The 15,134-nt window shown below is 43.2% G+C and overlaps 2 protein-coding genes across 2 annotated transcripts in view; one reads left to right on the top strand and one right to left on the bottom strand.

The window, feature by feature from the left end:
* POLA1 (DNA polymerase alpha 1, catalytic subunit) overlaps positions 1–8,743 on the bottom strand; it is a 203,825-nt gene extending 195,082 nt beyond the window's left edge. The window contains exons 1-9 of the mRNA XM_086766873.1: positions 8,678–8,743; positions 6,982–7,106; positions 5,864–5,960; positions 5,320–5,400; positions 4,427–4,542; positions 4,109–4,171; positions 2,520–2,618; positions 418–613; positions 4–172 (exon numbers count right to left, since the gene is read on the bottom strand). Of these exons, the coding sequence (XP_086622999.1) occupies positions 4–172; positions 418–613; positions 2,520–2,618; positions 4,109–4,171; positions 4,427–4,542; positions 5,320–5,400; positions 5,864–5,960; positions 6,982–7,106; positions 8,678–8,708 (977 nt within the window). The 5' untranslated portion in view covers positions 8,709–8,743. The remainder of the gene's footprint in view (positions 1–3; positions 173–417; positions 614–2,519; positions 2,619–4,108; positions 4,172–4,426; positions 4,543–5,319; positions 5,401–5,863; positions 5,961–6,981; positions 7,107–8,677) is intronic.
* A 2,638-nt stretch (positions 8,744–11,381) lies between these two features.
* Positions 11,382–15,134, top strand: part of PCYT1B (phosphate cytidylyltransferase 1B, choline) — a 42,114-nt gene continuing 38,361 nt past the window's right edge. Inside the window, exon 1 of the mRNA XM_086766903.1 lies at positions 11,382–11,648. Coding sequence (XP_086623029.1) covers positions 11,583–11,648 — 66 coding nt within the window. The 5' untranslated portion in view covers positions 11,382–11,582. The remainder of the gene's footprint in view (positions 11,649–15,134) is intronic.

Genomic DNA, 15,134 nt, shown 5'->3' on the forward strand with positions numbered 1-15,134 from the left:
CACAGGACAGATGTCTCTTTCTTCTCTAATTCCAGCTGCTCTGTCTCCTTCTTTTCAATTTCTTTGTCTCTCTCCAAGCTTTCAGCTGTCTCAGGTATAGTCTCCACATGCTCTGCTTCCATAGGTTCATCAAAGTCCTCCTCATCAAAATCCATCATTCCCTGATCATCATCTGGAAATGTTTTATGTAGAACTAAAGGCTTGACTCATTAAAATGACACACTGTATACTACAGCAGTAGGTATATATAGCATACTCTAAGCATGAACATAATTTACAGTATTAATATACAAAAAAAAAAAAAAATCACATTTAAGCTATTTAAGCATCTAACTAGTATAAACTAAGAAGTGTTTTAACACTAATATGGTATATTTAAAGAGTTTCTAGAACTTGGTTTTGATTTCTTTTTGATACCTTCAATAGCCTTCTCTTCTGTTGTCTTCACTATTCCCCCATTTTCTGTAGCTTTCTGCACATACGTGGTATCCTCATTTTCAGAAACCATGACAGATTTTGCTGTGTAATTGGGATGTTTAGGACGAAATGAAGCTGGAGGAAGAGCTTCCTTTCTGAGATGAGCAGGAGCTTTCTTTGATACAGGCGTGATTACCTGAAAGACATTTTAGCCATGAGGCAAAAAAAAATTCTCTTAAGAGCAAAAAAGTAAAAAAAAAACCCAGAACTGGCACTCACTATTTGCAGAACTAGTAACTAATGCTAGAGGAAAAGCTCCACAGATTTTGCAGCATGATAACTGAAACTCCTGAAAAGTAAACTTTTGAATTCTACAATCTCATTTCTGCTGTAATGTATTTCTACCATAATTTTAAAAAGCAGTTTACAACAGGCTCTGGCTGACGTTTAATTAAGTTTGTAGTTACTTTCACTATTTTTCCCATGTAGCACTACTCCATTCGTAAATTAAAATTACTCTGTGTCAGCTGAGTAAGTGACAATATATGCCAGGCAGGGACAGAGCCTGGTACAACTGGGGAAGGCCAGTATGGTAATTTACACCTGTTCATACCCATAATGAGTTCAAGAGGTCTATAGGACACCATGGGTCTAGAGATCAGGGTGCTTCTCCATTGGATATCTTCACGCTACAGACATGACAGGGAAAGTGAAGAGAAGACAGAAACTGCATTTCAGCATGCTCTGCAAGCCTAAACTCTGCGGCAATAAGCACAGAATTTGTTTTTCAGACAGGATACCGCTATGGAAGCGGCTACAGAACCTCTTCTTAAGGAAAATATATATGAAGTAGCCTCCACTGTGATCAACAACAAGTCTCTATATCTACTGTCCCTTAACCTGTGGTAAGGTCCAAAACCTATATCTTCGGGGAAAGTTGTTATTTACAGACATAGAATTCAGAGCTGCACACAACTACTTCTAGAGTTTTAATCTCAGTATAGCTACTTATACTGTGGCCAACGCCAAACTCAGCCCTCCACTCACCTTAAGCAGAAAGCAAACATTACATAATCTGCCTTCACCAACAACTTTTTCTAGTTCATACTTATATTTCTGCTCACCTCCTGAAGTGAAAAGTCTCACTGCTATGTTGCTTTTTATGCCCATTTATTTTCTAAGGCTACAGTCTTCATTCTCCTCATTTGTTTCGTCTAAAATCTCCAATTCTTCCTCCGAGGACCACAGAAGCTATCACCTGAACAGCCTGTCTGGGAATTAACTTCCTTCTCAATGTTTCCGACAAAAGTGACCACTGTTTTGCACCGTAAAGACAAAGATCCTCTCTTACTATATCTCCTCCTCCTTTTTCAATTACTTCAAGGCTCCAACACAACTGTTGAAATGAGTGCCACTGGTGATTATTATCAATATAAGAGCTAATGTCACTATTACACAAGGTTTCACAAATGAGATTTATCTACTCTTCTCCATTTGCCTTCTACAGACTCTTACCAAATATCTCACTGTATTTCCAGCTAGAAAGTCCTTCTAATTTACCAGAACTCTTAACAAAATGCTAGCCTTCCATCCTTAGCAGCCCACACCTCCTTTCACTCCCAGATCTTCTACTATGGTAAACTTCTACCCATAGCTTCTATTTTCCATTTGCTTTCCATTTCTGCAGAAGGTTAGTTTCTTATCCTTTTCCACACCCACAAATACTCTTTCTCCCGCTTATTTCACTTCCTATCGTCCCTTCCTTGCCACAGGGTCTTTTCTACTTTTAGGAAAAAACAGACAAAGCAGAAGCTCACCTTCATGTGACGCACCTAATATTATAAAAACAGTTTCTGCTGCCAAATGTAACAGCTATATACTACTACTATACTAAAGATACAGAAAGAGTGGTATTCTGTTTCTGAATTAACATGGAAGGGGAAGATGAAAAATGCATGAAGTTACATAGTAACATTGCTAAGGAAGCTAATGAGAAAGGTCATTTCTAGAAGCAGAAATAAAAGACAACAGTATTCAAATCAACCAAAATACAGATTAGTACTTACTAACGAGAAATTCTTTGATTTTTTTTTTCCCTTTACCTTAGGAGTTTGGGACTGCACAGAGAAAGGATTCAGTGGTACTCCAGCAGATCTTTTCCTTTTCAGCATTATAAGTGGTGGTGGACTTATCTGAACAGTCTGAATATTGAAAGAAATTAGAAAGTGACAAAACAAAGAGATTTGTTTAGTGTTTTCTTTTGCCTGGGTTAGTAACATTTTCCATCAAAGAGAAAGAAGGTCACCAGTATTTCTCATATGCCAAGAAAACACTCCTCCTAATATACAACTCAGCCACAGAAAAAGAAAAATTTATCTGAGCAATCAGCCCATGAAGCCAGACACTAGATTTTTTCAGTAAACAGTTTGAGCAAAAAACTGTCATAAATAAGGAAAACAGTTTTCAAACAGTGGGCATTTCAATAGCTAACCATGCCTTTAACGCACAAGTACTCAAATAACTGGTGGGATGTTCTTCATGTCTGCTGAAACAGTACTGAGCACACATGACTTAAGAAAGGCAGAAGTGCTCTTTCAGCACTGTCACACTAGAGGCAGACCCACTTTAATTGGTTTACCTGTACAGGTATTTTATACTCACCCTTATCAACATCTAATAACAAAAGAAATTTTAGAAAATAAACAACAAAGTAAAAAAAAAAAAAAAGCTAACTACTATTTAAACAGAAGACATAGTGTAATTATTAGCATTATTTCCCCTAATCAATGCTCCACAGAATTCGACAGCATTAAATTGCATTTGCTTAATAATTTGAGGGTTTTTTATAGCCTAAGGCATTAGAGGTCTCAATCAGATACCACAGGGAGGAGTAAAATGGTAATTGCACAAAACCAAGAGAACAACTTTACATCGGAACATCTATACCCCTCTTATTGCTCTGTAAAAACACGTTATGCTTATTATGATACAACATATTTCAATTCAATATCTCACCACTACACCAGTTTCACAGTTTACACGTAAGGAATCCTTTCAGTTTTATGAAATCCTGCTAAGGGGCATTAACCCACTGAGAAGTCATTAATGATGAGGAATAGCCTCATTTGAGACAGTCCAACCCTGCTACAGCAGCCACCCTGCAATCCTAGCTCAGAGGAAGTGTTAATCTGGTTCTCTGTAGAAAACCATGGAAAGCAGGTGGTGGCAGACAGAAGTTCAGGCTACGTCATCTGCTGAAACAGTCCTCCCTCAGCTCCTCCCATGAACCCAAACACGCCAGAGGGAAATATCCCACAGTATACTGGCTGGAGCATGGTGATACACATATTTGGTACACGCAATTCAGATGCAGGTAAGTCCTGTTTCACTCAAAGCTGACTAAAACCTAGAAGGCTGCATTAGCACAGGCTCTACATCCCATTAATATAAACAATCTCTATTCAGAACATAGTAGTTTTGGCTTATCAAACCAATACAGTTATGCAACTTCTGCATGGTGGAGATGACAGGTAGACTGCATACATACATGGAATATACCAAGCAGATGTGCTATGGAAGAAATCACTTAGATGGTCTAGTTTTAGGAAGAACTTTATTTTCTTGGTATGATCCATGGCAAGAAAAATGAATGGATTAAGGTGTTTCAAGCAGATTTTATTAATATACTTACTTCAGCATTAAGATCTTGAAGAATATCCCCCAGCAAATCATCCTTTGACAGGTCCACAGTTTTCTGTGAGATAACAAATCAGCCAAACAGTTCTTAGTGATAAGTGCAAACCCAATCAAGAGATTAGCAGCAAATGACTAAAGGGTTTCTACAAAACACACACAACGTTTTCAGGAATGTTCCACATACAGGAGACTGCAATAGGAGTTTGTCTTGCTAGACGTAAGAAACTGAAGTGAGCCCGTGCTTTATTCCACTCGCACTAAAACACTGCAAACAAGTTAGAAATCTTTAAACTAAAAAAATGTAAAAACTTACATCTGTGCTTTTCTTCCCAGCACTGGCTATAAACATAGACTTAATTGTGTTTGGCTTTGACACCACAGATTTTTTCATGTTCTTCTTATCAACCATAGATGTTTTGCCACCTTTTCCTACAGAAAAATACAAAATTGTGAATTCTACATCAGAAAAGCTCAATGTTTAGGGGTCCAGTTATTAGCAGGAATAGATAGCTGAGGTAGTCTACTTCTCCAACCCTTACACTGGTGGCTGAAAGGAAGCCTAAACATCTATCATTTGCTGACAGCTTTGTAGTGGCTGTTATGCATACACACAAAAAAGCAAAACCCTATCTTTCCTAGCCACGTCAGAGATGCTCTTTGCATACTCAACTTCATATTCCAGAAAAAGAACCAAGATACTTTACATGGAAGCATCTCCAGAAAAGAACAAAAATGAGTGTGCAGGAGTTTGCAGGAGTTTGGCACTAGGTGTGGATTCTCAACATCAGATTCAATTCCTCAGTTTGCCACTAACTTCATAAAAGTTGCTAAAAACACTTGATCCCAGATCATCAGAAGTGTGCAAGTATTTTAGCGGCAAGAAAGACAACGTATCCTTTAGGCACTGGCTTTGGAAACCAAGATCATTCCTAGGTGCATTTGTTCTAGAAGTGAATATACATCCCACCAAAGACTGTAAGCAAAATTGTCCCCTTAGTGCTGAAGTAGTTAGCAGTGATTTGACCTCAATTTGTGGACCTCTGTCTTCTGCATTACAGGGACTACAGAAAATCCACAGGCACAGAACTAGAGAGTTCAAGTAACATTTGGCCATATTCACTACATACTGATGCCAAGAAGTTGCCCGTTTTAGGCACCTGTTAAAAGCCACTGGAAGACTTTCTACAGTGGTCACGGTCAACCTACCTTTCTTATTGGAACTAAGAGCATCATCATCCAGATCTTCATCAAAGATTTCCCTTCCATCTTCTATATAACCTACCCCATCTATAGGAAAACAAATTGTTAAAAATTTACATTTTAAATCCTGTCCTCTGATATGTCTATATATATTCATAAGCCAAAGTTTTACTTTTTCCGCTTTAATATAGAGCAAAAGTTATAAATGAAAAAGCACTTAAAATCACAGCACTCTCAGCTGTATCTTCTATTAGACTAAATATATTATTACATGTTTAATTAGAAATTATCAACTACATTACTTCTTTTTAAAGTTACATCACTGATAACCGGAAACAAAATTTCAAAAACAGTTCTTAATGGAAAAATATTTTCATTACCATCCTAATACACAACTATGAGAACAATGCAAGATATTCATTTCCATATAAAATTTAACTTCTTGTCTCCTAAAAAAAAATCTCTAAAATGTATTAACTATAACTTATCTCAAAACATGAACATTATGACACTATAATCAAAATAACTCTCCAAATGCATCTTAACTTACCATCATCAACAATCCAGTCATCATCCTGACGTTCTCTGACCATCTTGGAGTATTCTTCCTCATCTATTTCATCATAAACAGCTGCGAACTCTTCAACCTACAATTAAGGTATATTGAGGATTAACAGTTCCCATACTATTACTTATTAGTATAAGCCACCAGTAAGAACATAAAAGTTCCCAAGAAATGCATGGTTTCTTACACTGGTACATTGTTCACAACTAGTAAGCGCAGTTATTCATTCTGCTTAAGTTTCTTTTTTGGCAGTGACAAAAGAAGTTATCGATTTTTAAAATTATCACAGTATACTAAAACTCAAAATCTACTGAAGCACTGGCAGAGATTTACTTTGAAACTGACTCGCTTTATTGCTTATTTTGCATGACAAAAAATAAAAACCAAAATAAAAAATCCTAGAGATGGAGACTTCCGACCTTTGGCTCTACTCTCAAACACCAAGATGTGGTCAGGGAAAAGGAATGCGATTTGATGAGCCCAAGCATAAGGCTGAAGATGCTCTTCTGTACCTCACAGTGAATTTGCACATTAACAATCTACGCACTTCAGGCTTCTTTAGATTTATCCACCTCAATCTAGAAGTCATTTCCTGTTGGCATTACAATTAATTGGGCGGTATCAATGTTACACTGCCAGATTTCAGTTCTACCAGTTTAAATACTTAAAGCTGGGTTTCTTTGTGGAACACAGTGTATCAATATTAATGGATTTCAGTCATGTAAAGCTTTGAAACTCATTTAAAGTCTATAATGATCTGAAGTTAAAAAGAAAAAAAGAAGTACTTCCTATCATAACATTAATTACGCAATTGAATTTTAAAAGTTGGTCCTCTGCGGTGGGATAGTTATCAAGTAATATCAAGCATGTTTGACTTGCAGTTACTAAAATTGTTTTAGTTTTGAAAACAGAATGAAAAAAATAAATGATACCAGAAAGCAGCAAAACAATTAGTTACATTCTGAAATAAATACAGTTAAAAAACAGAAGTTGACCTGAAAGGCGAATTTTGTTTCCCGTAACTTCTAGATACGTATAAAGGGTAGTTAAGCATTTCAGCTCACATTCACTTGTTATTAAAAAAAAAAATAAGGAATTTTCACCTCATATTTTATTTTTTCACCAGCTTTGGCTTTTTTCAGACGTTCCAGTGCTTCTTGCTGGCCTCTTCTAGACTTCCTCTCACGTCTAGAACGTGATGCTGCAAAACTTCCAGATTCATGCATAGCTGTAATTAATTAAGAAAACAGAGAAATTAGTTTAGTAACGAGCTACCATTATCTTTGGTACTTTGTGTTCAGTGCTGTATTAATAGATGGTTGCAGTTTTTTTTGAGTCAACATAGAGACCTACTTGGCTTACAGGAAACAGTCATGGATGGCTCTTGATAAGCCAATTCTGGAATCATACTGAAGGGACAGTCTCAGGCAGTCACAGAGAGCAAACAGACCTCGTGACAGTTCTCAATCAGCAAGAAGCTACCACCTAGACTTCCAAAGCACCTCTCAAATCTCATCAGCTCTTCTCTGAAAAGGATCTCCCCAATCTTTCCTTGGGAATTTCCAGGTCCTTTTATTTTGCATGTCTCCATGACAACTCAGGAACAGACAGACTTAGGAAAGGCCTATATGGCTACAAAGCAGTAATTTTTCAGGCGGTTTCACAATGTTTAAGAGTGCAGTTAGATTGAGACAAACTAGTAATTTGTTGACAGCGGAAGACTGACGCCCCATTTCCTTGTACGCTTTCTTTGCTTTGCCACGCTCTCCCCTGCAAGGTGCTCGCCCCTTCTCTTAATCTTTTGCTCTCTCTGGATTTTGGGGAAGGGGCATTCATCTGACCACAGAGGATGAATGGTCCCACTCCAACTTATGAAAGCAAGATAACTAGTCCAGGAACAAGACTCATGGTTTTGTGTGACAAGCGGCTGCAGGCAGGAGACTCAAGGCTAGCACAAGCAGCCAGCCAGCCAGAGGAGGTGGCCTGTCCCTTCCTGGGGACAGCAGGAGGCCAAACGGGTAACAGAGCTGCACCTCGGCAGCCTGGCTGAGGCAAGCAAGTACGGATATGTATTGCTGAGGGCTGGGACGGGCTAAAAACGGCGTTCACACTGTCTGTACCACATGTGGAAGAACTGCAAAGATGTTAACACTTTGGCTGCATTTACACAAGAAGTTCCGTCAATTTTTTTGCGTTTACCGTAAGCAAACAACATGCTCTTACGGAGACAAACGTATTTGCTCCCCCGGCTACGACCACCCGCGCCCGCCGGTGCCCCCAGCAGCGAAAGCCCAGCGCGTCCCCAGGCTACGAGAGCCCAAGCTGCCGGCCCGTGGCGGAGGGGGGGGGGGGGAGGTAAGCCTGCAGCCCTCCCGCCCGGCGGGACCCGGCCCCACCGCAACGGGGAAGCCAGCGTCGGTGCGGAACGATGCGGGGCAGGGGGGTCTGCGCGGTCCCGTTCCCCCCCCGCCTGCCGGGTGAGGGTCCCCCCAGCTTGGGCAGCGCTGCCACCGCCCCGCCTAGCCACTTCAAGGCGGGAGGACGCGGGAAGATGCGGGGGTTGCCCTCCCCCCGCCGGGTGCCGCCGCTCAGTCCCAAATCCTCTCGGAGGGCTGCCCCCCGCGCGAGCGCGCTCCCGGTGCGCGCGCGCTCTCCTCCCTCCCGCACCTCCCGGCCCCTATAGCGCCGTTGCCCCACTGCCCCCCACCCCCGTCGCCTAAAACCGAAACGACGGCAGCCGCTAGCCCAGGCGAGAGGGGAGGGGGGAACGTGCCGCCCTGGGCGCCCCGCAGGCCTCACCGTCCCGGCCCTGCGCGCCGCTCTCGGCCATGGCCGCCCGCCCCGCTCGCGCCAAGGCTCCCGAAAGTGGCGCGAGACGCGAGCCCCGCGCGCCGCCGCCGGGGCGGCAACCAATCAGCAGCCGCGACGGCTCCGGCCGCCCCGCGAGGGGGCGGGGCCCGCCGCCACCACCGCCTGTGGGGCGGGGGCCGAGCGGCGGCCGCCGGTGGGGCGGGGCGGGGCGGGGGAGGCGGGGGACAGGGGACAGGGGGCGGGGTCTCCCTCTCGTTCCTTTCCGCTCCCTCCCCAACGCCGAGGGGGGGAAGGAAGCTCCGGGCGAGGCGCAACCACTTCCTGGGCGAGGCCTGCGCCGCTCGGCGGAGCGTTTCGGCTTGCGCCGCGGGAGAGGGCTGGGCTAGCGGCTTCCGCCGCCGGTGGGGGTTTGCGGGGCCGGGTTGGGCCGGGCCGGGCCTGGCGCTGGAACCGCAGCGGGAGCAATTTCTGAGACGTTGCGCGCAGATGTGCTTGTTGGTTCATCCTAACGGCCGCAGAGGCGTGTGAGGGGCGGCAGAGGTCAGCGCAGGCCCGCGAGTTGGGTCCGAGGGATCTCCAGCCGGGCCCCCACCTCCCGCAGGAATGCAGGGGCCCATTAACTGTACTGGTGTAGTGTCTTGGTTGGGGCAAAATAGCGTAAAATGCCCGCTCCTGAATTGCGGTAAGGTGCTGGTTGATGTCAGTCATCTAAGAGCTGGAGCTAGGCTGCAGTCTGAGGATCAAGGAATGCCTGCAACAACATTCTCAGCAGATCGGTAGCTGCTGGGAGAAACGGACATGTCCCACACAATTTTAAACAACATATAACGAGGTATATAGGACAGTAATCGTGACAGACTACGTATAACATCCATAGCAGACATGGTTTTCGCATATTTAAAGTAAGTATAATTATCCTCTTGTCACAAGTTTCAGGCACTTCAGTAATTTACTCCCTAGTCTCTTCAGAAACAAGTAGTGGTTGGCTGCTAGTGAGAAAATAGATAAATGGTTGCCCTTGTATTTCCCACATCCCTTTACCTTTTTTTTTTTTTTTCTCCCTTCCTTGCTAGACATGGAAACATAGATTCAGACTGGATTTCTTAAGAGGCCAAGTGCATGGAGGTCTCAGAGAAAAGACCCATTAGCTTTTGCCTTGCATACACCTGATTTGGGGCATGGAGGGAAAGCAGGGTATGTCCTGCTTATCTTGATCCTACAGCAATACCTTCACTCGCGTGAGTCAGGAGTATTACATGCTAGTCTTCAGCTAAAGAGCAAGAGCAGGGTCTGGAAAAGGACACATTTCAGTCTCAAGTATAGTTGGAAATGTTTCTAAAAGCATCAGTTAACACAGCTGAAGCTTTACAGATCCTCACCTCTAAAATGGCTTAGATCTGCTTAGAACCTTGATCTTTTTCAGGCATCAGCAGCATTGGCCAGTCACTACCCTAAGAACTTGCACCTTCATTAGCAGAATTTTTTCGAGGAGCATTTGCTGCTCATGAAAATATGTAGGCACTGACTCCAGCATCTTAAAAGGCAGGTAGCACCAACACTTCAGAGCCATTTGAGAGCAAACAGGGCTCTGTCCTTACGGCTGATATGCTGTTACAGGAACGTTGGCTAGTATTGTTTGGCCTGGATACACAATTTTCAGCTATCTAGAAGATAGAAGTTTTATGGTTCTGAAACTGAAAGTTATTTTTGTTCTCCGCAAGGACTCCTTCACATTGGAAAGAGAAATAGAAAAACTACCAGACGTTGAGCCTTCTAAACTTACCTAGCCGGTTCCTAGTACAGCACTGCTGGACTTAGACGTAGATGGAAGCAGAAGAACCACCCTAACCACCTGTAGCAGCTTCCTGGTGCCAAAAGAGACCAGTCTGCTCCTCCAGCCACCCCAACAACCAGAATGCCTATTCCCAGACACACAAGAGAGCCAGACCACCCCTCTTGGCAGTAGCTAGTTATAGATCAGCTTAGCTGCAGCAAGCCCACATCCTTGGTAACGCTGACAGCTATAGGAAGAATGCCTGTCTGACCTACAGCCAGCCTTTCATTTGGTGCAGCATATCCGCTGTTTGGATTTTTTTTCTTTTCTTAAACACATGCACATAACAAGATCACATTACCAAGCATGATGTGGGGTTCAAATTCAGAAGTTACTAAATTTTTTGAGCTACTATAGAGAAACATTTATAAAATAACAATGTCACTAAATTATTCCGTTTGGATAAAAATAAAGTGATACTGCATTTCACATATCCCTAGCATACACGTGCTTTGGAATTTTGAATTGACTGGATTTTAATGCTTTTGAGTCAAATAAAACAATACCTTTTGTCAGCTGTCATCCAAACAGTGGCATGTTTGTCATTCAGATGATGCCATGATTTGAGCCAGTACACAGTGATACAGTTAATTTACCAAACTGAAGTTGTTGCCATAGCTCCACTGTGGGACAGCACAAATCAAACAAAAGCCTTTTTCATGAATGCTAGTTCAATCCTGACATTCATCTCTGGCTGTAACAAGAACGCGTCTGTTTCCCGCAGCACAGCATAACAAGCATATTTAAATGCTGCAGGGGGAAAAAAGGGGTGGCAGGAGGAGGGGTGCAGGGGATGCGCTTTGCTTTGGAAAAGAAAAATAACCCAGCAAGATTTGGGACTTCCTTTGCTAAATGGCTTTATCATAGCAGATGACTTTGAGCTGATCTTTAACCTCCCTTGGGACAGTCATACAAGAACAAGTTGGCACGACCTTTGCTCAATTGTCTGTTAAATGCAAGAAGTGGAAATTCCACTGTGCAGTTCAGAGCCAGCCAAGGTTCTCTCAAGGGAAGTGTGACAGCTACGGAGAAAAGTGCGAGAGAAGCACAACGACGAAGATGGTAGGCAGCCAAAAATGCGCTACAGAAGACGAAGCCCAGGAAACTCCCAGATTTCAACGAAAGGTGACAAAGATGTATTTGCCATGTTGTTTTCTTAGACCTGGAATTTAAATACATAAGCTATAATAGAAAATATTGTAAACTCATTACATGAGCTCCAAGATAATATAAACAGTAGTATATCTTAACATATGAAAGTATAAACGGAGTATAGTATCAAACGTAAGTTAAAAGGACAAAAGAGTTACTGCATTGAGGATTATTCTTGTCTTCCTTTGTATGTCTAGGACATGCTTGATCTGTCTCAAAGACAGTACGACAAAACGTTAAAACTGTTAGATTCAGATGTTACACATTAAGCTTAGGGTTGGTAATTTTTTTATGATGGAAAAAATCTGTTGAAACTAAGAGGGGTGGTATAAAAAACAGAATGTGAGTAACCCATGAATTATAGCGAGGTAGCAAATTCACCTCTAGTATGTCTGACTCAGAATGATGAAACATTATTATATTGTTGTTAAGTACAGACGGCCTTTGTGGAGAATTGTGTGTGTGTGTGCATGCTAGTGCTCAGGATATGAGTGTATACGCTGTATGTGTCTGTTTCCTACAAAAGTGTTGTATTTCGTTCTCTTACTTTTAATCCTTACATGGTCTGAATTAATTCATAAAGTTAACATAAAGTTTTTACATCAATATGATCCAGCTCTTTGACTACTTAATTCCAGCAACTACTTACTAAACTATGCTGTCCACATGACAGTTGAACATGAATTACTTAAACTACTATGGGCTGTCTGGGCTGTTTAGGGGACTAAACTCCTAAAGGAGCACAGATTATGTAAATTGAAAATCTCAAATCTCAAGTTATTACTTACCAAGAGATCTCTGTTTTCAGAACTCTTCACAGGTAATTAACTGATAGAAATAGGAAAAAAAATAGATGCTTCTCCATTTGTTTATCAATAAAGATGGTAATGCAAACATTTCTATTCAAAGAGTAGGTTCCTTGCTTACCAGGCCTGTAAATGTCTTCTGTTCACTGTGCAGCTCTTTTTAATTTCCTACCCAAGTTACCTGCTAACATAAGAATGAAGAGAATAGAGTCGCTATTAGAATGTTAAGGCTCTGAAATGTAACCATGGAATAGAAACTAGAACACCACATTAATTTCCATTCTGACAGAAAAAAAAAAAGTCTATGGAATGAACATCCAGAAATACTTTTTTTTTTCTTTCTTTTTTTTTTTTTTTTAAAGCACATTAAATTCTGATTGCGGTTAAATTACAGCAAATCCTAGTAACTACTAGAATCGGTGGAATTACGCTCTCCGGAACAGAGAGCAGAATCTCATCACCTGCTTGCCTAATACAATACTCCTATTCAAGCCTAGAAGAAAAGTACAAAATATTATAATGTAAATTCAATAGGGAAGACAAGCTAGAGCAAACTCACAGAGAATGAGCCCTCACATAATTATTATGTCTAAGAATTAAGTCTGATGCCAATGGTATTCAAAAGCATACAGTTATTGCCACAGCATTAAAGTCTCTGTTTTAACTACTTTCAGCACGGTCTCTTTACAATCGCACAAAAATGAACAATTATTGTATAAGCAGAACATTGTTGCAGAGAGGCTGTTACATTTCAAGACCTGGCTGAAGATCAAATGTGCTTCCATGGGTGAACACTCAGTGTTCACTGTTTCACGTCTCTTGGGCAGAAAGGAGGACAGCATCATAGATGCTGCAAAGTCTAATTGTAATCCTGACAACTCGCTGTTGCTGGATTGGTGCTGGTGAAGGCTGTGCTCATAGTGTGGGGGAGCAGCAAGGGCTGACTGCTCCCTGCAGGTGGGGAGCCCAGCATGGCGAGGCTGGCATGACAGTCGAGGCTCCGTCTTCCAGCTCCTGAGGACCGCGAGCAGGGCAGTCCAGGGATGGGAGGCAGGGTCAGCCTAGAACACAAAGCAGACAAATCCGTGGTGATGAGGGAGCTCCAAGATGAAACCAGAAATGTGACTTGGGGTCGGGTCCACTGGTGGTAACCTGGGTCAGACACAGCCCAGTGATGAGGCAGATCCAAGGTCAAGCCATTAAGTCAGCCCATGGGTGTGGACCAGGATCAGGCCTGATGATGGTAACCAGGGCAGACACAGCCTGGGGATCACCAGACGAGTCCATTGTGACAAGGCAGATCCAAGGTCGAGCCAGGAAGCTGGGGCATAGCTGTAGCTGAGCTGGAGACCAGCGCTCCTACAGCCCAGCTCTGGCAAGGACTGATGGCATGGGACAGAACTCAAACAGAGCCCCTGAGCAGAGGGCAGGAGACCCCTGTGTGACCCCCCCCCATCCCCCAAACAAAGTATGTCCTCACACCTTACAGAGATCTGGGCTCGGAGGGGGTTTGCTGTAGAGTGATTTAATTGCTGTGGGTTGTCAGTGGGCTACTTCATACACACTGAGCTGAGGCTGGGACAAGGGTTTGGGAAAGGGCCACAGCAGAGGGGACTCGTGGGTGGCAGGAGCACAGAGGCCAGTCCCCGGAGGCTGCCAGGTGAGCCCTGGGAGGAGGGTTCACTCGGGAGCTGGGGCTGGGCAGGGGGCCAACGTGGTGGGGACACCAAAGTCCAGGGCCAGACTGACGAATTAGGAGGAATCTCCAGAGAATACCCCCACACTGCCATGGGCCCTGCTCTGCTGTGCTCAATTCAGGGCTTAGGAAGGCCTGAGTTATCTGTCAGGGTGCAGCAAGGGTCAGCTGTTCCCCAAGGACAGGGAGCCAGCAACATGATATGGCTGGTGGGGTAGGTACCTTGCCACCCAGGGCTCTATCCCACAGCCCCAAGCAAAGTGAGCTGGGTAGGCCCAGCTGAGAGTCCAGGTCATCAAACATGATTTCGGGCTTGCCTCATCACTATAGGCAAGCCAGAAACACAAGTCAGGGTCAGGTCCGGTGACGGTAATGTGGGTCAGACACAGCCCAGCAATCACCAGGCAAGTCCATGGTGATGATCCTAGGCCAGGACAGGAAGTCAGTCCCTGCGTTGAGGTCAAGATCAAGAGGGTCCATGGCCACCCACTCCTACTACACAGTTCAGGCATGGACTGGCAGCTCGGGGCTGTGCTGAAGTGGGGCTCTTTGGTCCTTGGGCAAGAGGATATGGGGACACCCCAGCTGAGGGTGGCCAGGGTAATTAAAGCCTATTAATGCATTCGGGGCACTGACACAGGTCCCGTGTTAACCTAATCACATGGCCAGAGCTTTTCATTTATTATAATAAAATCTTAAATACTAAATTGCTTTCCATATTCATATTTGGCCTTCTGGTGTCATTAACATTTCACTGCACTAGGGCAGTGAAACTACAGAAGTTTGGCTGTTTTATTCTGTTTTTACAAAACACAATTTCTTTAGGAAATTTTTTCCCCTTCCCCCCACCCTTTTATTTGAATTAGTCTATCAAAAAAGTAGCTAATGCAGCCTTCAACTAAATCAGGTTTGGAGGTTTTTTTTATTAAATAAAAGATAATCTATCATCTGCTTTTT

This window comes from Chlamydotis macqueenii, chromosome 1, assembly GCF_036417535.1.
Source record: "Chlamydotis macqueenii isolate bChlMac1 chromosome 1, bChlMac1.mat, whole genome shotgun sequence".
NCBI lineage: Eukaryota > Metazoa > Chordata > Aves > Otidiformes > Otididae > Chlamydotis > Chlamydotis macqueenii.